Source organism: Monoraphidium neglectum, assembly GCF_000611645.1.
Source record: "Monoraphidium neglectum strain SAG 48.87 unplaced genomic scaffold scaffold01037, whole genome shotgun sequence".
NCBI lineage: Eukaryota > Viridiplantae > Chlorophyta > Chlorophyceae > Sphaeropleales > Selenastraceae > Monoraphidium > Monoraphidium neglectum.
Window position 1 is genome coordinate 1 of NW_014012591.1, and position 8,548 is coordinate 8,548.

Below are 8,548 nucleotides of genomic sequence, written 5' to 3' on the forward strand. Positions count from 1 at the left end.
GCCGGGGGCAAACCGCGGACCGCCGCCGCCGCCGCCCCACCAGCCGCCCCAGCCGGCGCCTCCAGCTGGCGCGGACGGCCGCTGGCGCCAGGGCGCCGCGGCCTGGGAGCGCGGCTGCCGCACGTACACCACTGTGCGAGGCACGTCCACCAAATCCGACGGCGAAACGCAGCAACGCGCCGCTGCCGCCGCCCCCACCCTATCCGACCTTGGCGCCGCCTGCTGCGCCGCCTCGCCCGCGTGAGGCGCGGCCTGCACTGGCGCCTGCTTCTGCGCCGCCGCCGCAGCCACGGGCGCCGAGGGGGCCGAAGTGGGGCCCGTGGGGGCCCCATGCTGGCAGAGCGGCGGCGCGACCTGCCCGCCCTGCGGCGGGGCCGGCGCCTGCGCATGCGCATGCGACTGCGACGGCGTGGGGCTGGAAGCCGGGAGTGCGGGGGGCGGCGGAGGCGGGGGCGTGCCGTTGTGCGGCCACTGCCTGCAGGATGATCGGGCCGACCCTGCCAGGGGAGACGCGGCCGCGGCCGCAGGCGTTTGCGTCTTCTTGGCGGCTGCTTCAGCGGCGGCCGCGGTCGCCGGGCCGCCGCCCTGGCTGGTGGGCGCGGAGCCCTGGTCGGCCTGCGCCCTGGTGTCGGCTGCCGCTCCGCCCGCCGCTGCCCGCGCCGCTCCTGCGGCCGGCGCAACAGCCAGGCCCTTGCTGGCGCCCGATGCTGCAGGGGCCGCCCCGTCATCGCAGCTGCGCGCCCCACCCGCGGGCTGCGGGCCGCCTGCCGCATCATCGCGGCGCTGCCCATCCCCGTCCCCGCCCCCGCTGCAGCGACCGCCCTCGTCGTCGCTGCCGCAGCCGGGCGCGGGCCGCACGCGCCGGATGCCGCGGCCGCTCCTGCGCCTCCGGCTGCTCGGGTCCGCCTTGGTGGCTGCGGCCTGCGTCTGCTGCTGCTCCTGCTGCTGCGGGGACGCCTGACTCGGCGGCGTGGCCGGGGGCAGCTGCTCTTTGTCCGCGCCGCCCGCAACCGGCCGCTTTTGCGGCGGGGGCGAGGCCGCGCCGCCCCCATGGGACGGCACCCACGCCACAGTGACCGCGAGCGGGGCCTTGCCTTGGGCCGACGGAAGACCCTCCTCCTCATCATGCGGGGCGGAAACCTTGTCAGGCGCGACAAACAGAAGGGATGCGCCCTTGGACATGCCTCCTGCACCCACAGCCTGCCGCGGCTGCTGCTGCTGCTGCTGCTGCTGCTGCCGCTCCTCCTCCTGCTGCTGCTGCTGCTGCTGCGGCCCCTGCTTCTGCAACCGCTGCGAGGCCGGCAGCGGCTGTTGCGAAGCCTGACCCAGTGCGGCGCTGCTGCCCGCAACTGCAGCACCGTCCTGCCGCGGCTCAGCGTTGCCCACTGTGACAACGGTGATGCCCGATGTGGGTGGCGGGCCGGCTGCGCAGGCAGGCCGGCCTGCCTCCTGGCACCGCCCACGCTGCTGCTGCTGCTGCTGCTGCTGCTGCTGCTGCTCTTGCTGCTGCTGCTGCTGCTCTTGCTGCTGCTGCTGCTGCTCTTGCTGCTGCTGCAACGGCGGCTGTTGCTGCTGTTGCTGCTGTTGCTGCTTCCCTTGCTGCTGTTGCTGCTGCTGCCGCAGTTGCAGTGGCAGCAGAGGGGTACCTCGCTCACCCTGGCCATCACGCTCCGCCTGCAGCGCCCGGCCCCCCGCCGCCCCGCCCTCACCCCCTTGCTCCGGCTGCTGCTTGCAGCCGGCGAGCTGCTGCATTATCATCATCCCGCGCCGGCTGAACACGGCCCCGCGGCCCCCGCCTTGCACTGCAACTGTGGCCGGGGAGCCCCCCTGGTCGCCTCCCCCCGCATGCACGGCTGCCGTGGGCCCGGCTGCGGCGGCGGCGCCGGCAAGGCCGCGCAGTGTCATGGGCCGTGAGGGGCGCGGCCTGAGCCCCGAGGGCTGCGCCGCCTGCGGTGTGATCGGGGAGAGCTCCGAGAGCGCCAGCGGGGCCGCGGCCGGCCGCGGCACGGCCGGCGACCGCGCGTGCGGCGCGTGTGGGCTCGCGAGTGCTGCAGCCGCAGCATCCCTAAAAGCGGCGCCGCCGTCTGACGGCGAGGCGTCAATCGCCGCACGTGGGTGTTTGAAGCAGGCATCCCCTCTGCCGGCCAGAGCGGCGCCGCGGCCGCTCCCGTCCGCTGCCGTCGCCGCCGCCGCCGCGCCGCCAGCCTCCGGCGCGCCTGCGGCGGCCCCAGGCGCAGCCAGGCCGCAGCAGTCGGCCCCGCTGGGCTGCGGCGTGGCGGGGGCGTCGCGGGGCTGCTGCTGAGGGCCAGGCGCCAGCTCCGACCCCAGCCCCGGCCGCCATCTCGGAGGGTCCGGCGCGGGTGAAGGCTGCGCGCCCCAACCTGATCTGACAGCACGAGCCGTGCCCCCTCGGCCTACTGCCCCCGCCAGCTCCTGTACAGCGACGGCCTCGCCCGCCGGCGACCGCAGCGACACGCACCCAGAGCTGACGCCGACGCCGGCGCCGGGGCAGCTGCGCAGCAGCCCCTGCGGCGTGAAGGAGAACGAGGGCAGGCCACCCGCGCCAGCCGCCTCGTCGCCGCCTTCTTCGTCACTGGCGCTGTCGCTTGGCAGGGATTTGAAGCCCCAAGACTGCATCAGGCTGTTCAGGCACACGCCCGCCCCCCGCACGCCGCCATCGCTGCTGCCGCCGTCGCCAATGTTGACGATGCCGCCTTCCCCAAATACCGGACTGCCGGCCCGCGGCTGCAACACTCTGACAGGCGCGCGCGAGGAGCCTCGCGCCGGCTGCTCGGCAGGGGGGGCCGAGGCGGGCCGCCGAGTTGGCAGGCTGCAGCTGCGCCGCAGGCCTCGTCCCTCGGCTGCAGCGGCCGAGCCCGCTGCGCGGTCAAACCCCGCCGGCGGCTCCTCCCTGTGTGCTGCGGGGGCGGCCGCGGGCGTTGCCGCGGGCGTCGTGTCTCCCTGACCGGTGCAGGCTCCCTGCTGTGACCCATTTGCTGTGCCCGAGGCAGGGGCAGGGGCACGTTCAGGGCCCTTGCAGGCTTCATCGCTGCCGCCGCCGCCATCGCGGCCCATCAGCTCGCCTAGGATGCGGAATGGCACGCCGAGCTGCGCCACGCGCCGCACCCCGCGCTTCCGCGAGCTGCCCCGCCGTGGGCCCCGCCGCCCAGGCAGCCGCCGCGGCGACAACACGCCCGGCTCGGCGGCCGGTCGCAAACGCTGGGGCTCTGGCGGCTGCGGGAGGACCTGCGTGGATGGCGGCATGAGCGTGGATTGAGTGAGCTGGTGCTTTGCTTTGCAGGCTGCTGGATGCGAGAATTGCCTGTGTTCCCCGCAGCAGCATCAGCTTGTTTGGAGCAGAAGCAGCAAAATACAGCAGCAGCAGCAGCAGCAGCAGCAGCAGCAGCAGCGGCAGCAGCAACAGCAGCAACAGCAGCAACAGCAGCGGCAGCGGCAGCAGCCGCGGCAGCAGCAGCGGCGACACCGACGGAGTCAACGCCCCTGCGCCCAGTCACCTTCAGCGCGTCATGACTGCTCCAGGTGCTGCTGGGTGTGGCACTGATGCGGCACCGCCCCGGAGAAGGCTGCAGGGCATGAGGGGTGGCGTCACCGCCCTCTTCTGGCGCCTGGCTGGTGCTGGCGCGACGTGGCAGCGGGGGCGGGGAAGGCGCCCCGACTGGCTGGGCTGCAGCGGCGGGCCCCTCGTCAAAAGAAAGCACCCGCGGCGTCGCTTCGTCGTCGCCGTATGCATAGCGGCTGCCACAAGCGTGGAAGAGGCTGGGGCGAAGAGCCTGAGGGAAGACGGTGGGGGCAAGTGTGCCAGAATTCAAATACGGGCCCGCAACGCACTTGCGCTTGCAGGCACACCACCTCCGCTACTTCCGGCTCGTCTGGCGCCGGAGCAAGCGCGTGCACAGCGCAGCCTTGTTCTCACCTTTGGCGGCGACACAAAGCTTTCCTCTGGACCTGCCAGCTTACGTTTTTCGGCCATGCTGGCAACAACTGGCGCAACACACCACCTCAATACACCGGAACACCCCGGCACAGCAAATCTAAGTAGACTTCATTGAATGAACGACGAACGGTTCGGGCATCAACATGAATTGTCGTGTGGATCGATCTCGAGTTTTTGGCGCGAGCGAGTCGACTCGTGCGAATTGCTGACAGCAAACCAACTTTAAATCACACAGAGCGCAAGAGACGACCAGAGCGATCCATTTCAATGACTGCTGTACGCATGCAAGTGCATTGGCGGCACCAGCTGTCTTGGGTCACCAGGACTGAGGGACTGTGGGACCATCCTCCTGCCTGGCTGCCCTTGTTCCTGATCCGCAAAACCCATCTGAACCAGCCATAATCAAGATTGTAGTCAAAGCTGCTGCACGCGTATCATACATAAGCCTGCCCCACACTGGCAGCGCAGCGCACTGCCCGGAGCGTCTAGCACCTGCTTTTCGTTCACGTGGCGTCACTGCTTGCGGCACCACTCGTGTTGCTGACAAACAGCAGATCTAATATCAGAAGCTCAAGCTGTATTAAAGGTGCGCCCTTTGGCGTTTATACTGCCGCCACCATACGTTCAAAATTGAGTCAACGCTTGCCGTTGATTTTATGTCCTGCAGCGCGACAACGTCAGGTATGGTGACAGGTTCAAACGTGGGCGTGCAGGCTTCACAGGCCGGCGACCACGCAGGATATCGCTGAGCGCACCCAGGCACTGGTGCTGCTGATGGAGCTCTGCTGCAGCTGCTGCTGCTTGTGCAGGGACGGGCAGTGAGGCTGTCGTGGTGACAACGTCTGCACAATGCGACGCGGTCACAGATGTTATACAAATTAAAAGGCCTGATAGCAGACTGAATCTTTCGAAAAGGTCCGATCCCTGCGTGCCCTGCTCGACAACACAAACAAATTTGCACGCGCCGGCGTTCTTTCGCCTTGCTGTGAAACTGTTTTGAGCCGACCGTTATTGGTGATAGCCAGCCCAGTGGCGATCAGACTGGCATTTGGCCCTGGCGCGCAGTAGCGACGCTTCCTGCCGCACTGCTGTCTCGGGATCAGCACCGCTCCCGCAAAGCCAGCCTGGGATCCGCCTGGGCCCCATCGGCCGGGGCCATCATGGGCGAGTTATCGGCGCTGCATGCGCAGGCGACGCGTCTGATCCTTGCGCTGCGCGAGGGCATGGAACGGCTCGAGGCCATTGAGGTGGGCAGCTTCCGCACCGGTGCGCCCGGCGCGCCCGCCGCTGCGCCAGGGTTGCACGCCGCCGCGCCGGTCCATGACGCACAAGCGCTCGCACCGCAGCTGCCGCCGCGGGATCCGGCGCCGCGTCCATGACGCACATGCTCACGGCAGTGTGCGCCTTGGCTGTCGCCGGCGTGTCCACGCTGGCACGGTCGAGGCCGCTGCGGGTCTAGCGCGTGCCTTTCGACCCCTTCCGCCACCCCACCGCTCCGAGGATCATAGACCCGACGCGCCGTTGCCGCCGGCTCGCATGATTGCAGGGCGGCATACGGTCCGGCGACCCCGTCACCTTGGCGGGCGACTTGCAACACAAACTCTCAGAGCTGCAGGTGCGGCGCAGCTGCTTGGGGCGTTGTGGGCTGCTGCGGCAGAGAGGCCGCAGCAGGTGCCCTGAACTTTGCGCCATCTGGCGCTGGACACCATAGGTGTCCTAGGCTGCGACCCTACCGCTGTCCCCTCCTCAACTGCATTGTTGTGTGCAGCGCACCAGCCGGGAGCTGGAAAGCTCGTGGCGCATGCAGATGGTGCGGCAGGGCACGACACGAGTAGACATTTGGAAGCGGTGAGCGCCTGGCAACGACCGCAGGGCTGCCCTGAGCGCCGCAGGCGGGCGCCGGAGCTCGTCGGACGCGGCCGCAGCGCTTAACGCGCGCACCTGCGTGCTGCGCCGCGCGCCGTCACCGCTGCCTGATGAGCGGCATGCAGCGCCTCCGCAGGCAAGCGGCGGCCCTTCGCGCCTCATTGCACGCCCAGCCACGCCGCCACTCGCACAATGTCGCACGCAAGCATGCAGCACCACTACCAATACACTGTCCTGCCGCACCCCCCCGCCCTTCACACATGCAACTGCGCCCCAGCACCCACCCAACAATCCCCCCACTCACAGTCACCCATACCCACCCATTCACACAATCACACACACATACACACCACACACACCCCAACCCTCCCTGCGCAGCAAGGTGGAGTCTGTGTCGGAGGAGGCGGCCTTCATCGGCAGTAGCCTCGACCGCTTCGGCGGCCGCGAGGCGCGGCGGCGGCGCGAGCAGGCGGAGCGCGAGGAGCTGATGGCGGACGCGGAGCGGGGGCGGCGCTACCGGGACGCGGAAGACGAGGAGGCGGCGGTGCAGGGGCACGTGGTGCGGTCGCGGCGGATGCTCAACGACATGTTTGAGCAGGGGACGGGCATCCTTGCGGGCATGGCCGGCAGCAGGGAGCGCATCAAGGTGGGCTGAGGGGGGAGGGGTGCGGGGGAGGGGGGCGGGGGTTGTTCAACGGATGCTGTTTATCGGGCAGGCGTCAGGCAGGTGTAGGTCGGCGAGGGCAGTCGTGGCTGTGCATGTGAGCTTGGGGCTGAGGAATTGGAAGGCATGCAGCACTGGTGCCTGACGGTCGGCCGGGCCTCCAGCGAGGCTTTACGTCTTCACCACCCCCCTGGGGTGGAAACCCACCAGCCAACCAATCCGCTCGCCCCGCACCACACCGCGTCGTCCCGTCCCTCCCCGCAGGCTGCCCAGAAGAAGATGCTTGACGTCATCAACAGCGTCGGCCTGGGGGAGTCTGTGCTGCGCATGATAGAGCGGCGGCACAAGGGGGACACCTACATCGCGGTCGGCGGCATGGTGCGCCGGGCCTTCCGGGGAATGAAGGCGCGGGGACGGGGGGCCGGGGTGCAAAGGGGTACAGATGGGGAGCGCACGGCCTGGTAGGGGTTGCATGAGTGATGCACATGTGATTCATGGCCCGTGGCGTAGTCATGGGCAACGCCCTCGAGGCTGGCGCAGGGGCAGGGTCAGACTTGGGTTGCAAGGGGCGGGCCCGCGTCTTGCTCTAAGTGCATGCAGGTGTGCTGCTGCTCTGCTCAGGCGAAGGTGGATAGCTCGCTTAGCGGCTGGTGAGGGGGGTATGTGATGTGTGCCAAGGGGTCGGCTGACGCGGCTACCTTCCTCCCCTCCGTGCAGGTGGTGGTGTTGCTGTTCACAGTGGGGCTGCTGTGGTGGGCGTGGCACTGACGCCAGCAGCGGGGCCGCGTCTCGCCCCCTCTCGCTGCCCCTGCGCACATTGTGGTCCCGCCCGCCTCCTGCTGCCCGTGTGCGCGCACTGCGGCGGCGCAAAAACGAATGATTCACCAGCACGATGCATCTGGCCCGTCCCTGGCGTCCCTCACAGCGCGGCAGGCTCCTGTCAAGCCCAATTTACAATCTGAACACCACTGTAAATCATATGTGGGAAGGACGACACCATCACCAGGTACCAACGCCTCACAAAGCGGGGCGCTCGGCTCTGAATAGGAGCAGCGCGGCCCCCTCGCCGCCCTCACTCGCCACCGCCCACGCCCCCGCCGCCCGCCGTCGCCGCTCGCCCCTCCTCCTGCTGCTGCTGCTCCTGCTATTGCTGCTGCTGCTGCTGCTGCTGCTGCTGCTGCTGCTGCTGCTGCTGCTGCTGCTGCTGCTGCTGCTGCTGCTGCTGATGCTGCTGCTGCTGGCGGCCAGGGTCGTCCCAGCCGCGCACCCAGTCGCGGCCCGCCGCCGCCGCCGCCGCGCGGTGCAGGTTGTCGCTGAGCTGCGCGTCCACGTGGGATTTGAGGGCCTGGGGCGGTGGGTTGAGAAAGAGTGTGTGTGCGTATGTGTGTTTGTGTGTGTGTGTGCGTATGAAGAGGTTGAGGGGCGGGGCGTGTGGTGGAGTACATAAAAAGGGGGCGGGTTGCACAGCAGGAGCGAGATATCTACAGAGCAGGGGTGGAGGGGTGATTTCGAGGGGGCAAGGGGGCGGTGTGTGTGCCAAGATGGGTGGGGAGAACCTGAGTGGGTCACGTGAAGCGTTTGCAGGACCGGCGAAGCAGTGGATGCCATCAGAACGGGTGGAGTGGCGGCACCCACGTGCTCACGGCCTGAGGCAGGGGCCCGAGGCCCCCGCCCCAGGCAATGCAGGCGACCCAGCACACCGACCGCAGCCGTGCGCCAGACCCGCTGCGTCACATTTTGCGGCCGAACGGGGCCCCCAGGATCTGAGGGGGTGTGGGGTCCCCACCATGTACTGCTGGTTGGCGGCCAGGTGGGGGGGCGTGGGCAGCTGCCCCGTGAGCCACTTGAAGAGGTCGGGGTTCTCCTGGGGGCGGGGGTTGGGGGGGAGGGGCGGCTGCGGTTGGGACGACAGCGGGCGCTGCTGAGGGTTTACAAGTGTAGGGCCCGTTGAGCGCAGTGGTGAGGGGAGGCTGGGCGGAGCCGGGGAGTGACCCCCACCCTGCCGACAAATGCACACACCAGCGCCAAGAGGTCACCCACGCGGGCCCGCCCCCCCCCCCCCC

The 8,548-nt window shown here is 69.3% G+C and overlaps 2 protein-coding genes across 2 annotated transcripts in view; one reads left to right on the forward strand and one right to left on the reverse strand.

The window, feature by feature from the left end:
- Nucleotides 1-5,115: 5,115 nt before the first annotated feature.
- On the forward strand, nucleotides 5,116-7,253 carry MNEG_6409 (Membrin-11; the record flags this gene model as incomplete). Its single annotated transcript, XM_014045114.1, has 6 exons — nucleotides 5,116-5,221; nucleotides 5,302-5,408; nucleotides 5,724-5,803; nucleotides 6,200-6,467; nucleotides 6,750-6,863; nucleotides 7,203-7,253. 6 exons carry the CDS (start codon nucleotides 5,116-5,118, stop codon nucleotides 7,251-7,253), a joined length of 726 nt encoding a protein of 241 aa, XP_013900568.1.
- Nucleotides 7,254-7,629: 376 nt separating this feature from the next.
- The window catches only part of MNEG_6410 (hypothetical protein), a gene marked incomplete at both ends in the record, with an annotated part of 2,314 nt that continues 1,395 nt past the window's right edge, over nucleotides 7,630-8,548 (reverse strand). The window contains 2 exons of the mRNA XM_014045115.1: nucleotides 7,630-7,830; nucleotides 8,272-8,349. Coding sequence (XP_013900569.1) covers nucleotides 7,630-7,830; nucleotides 8,272-8,349 — 279 coding nt within the window. The remainder of the gene's footprint in view (nucleotides 7,831-8,271; nucleotides 8,350-8,548) is intronic.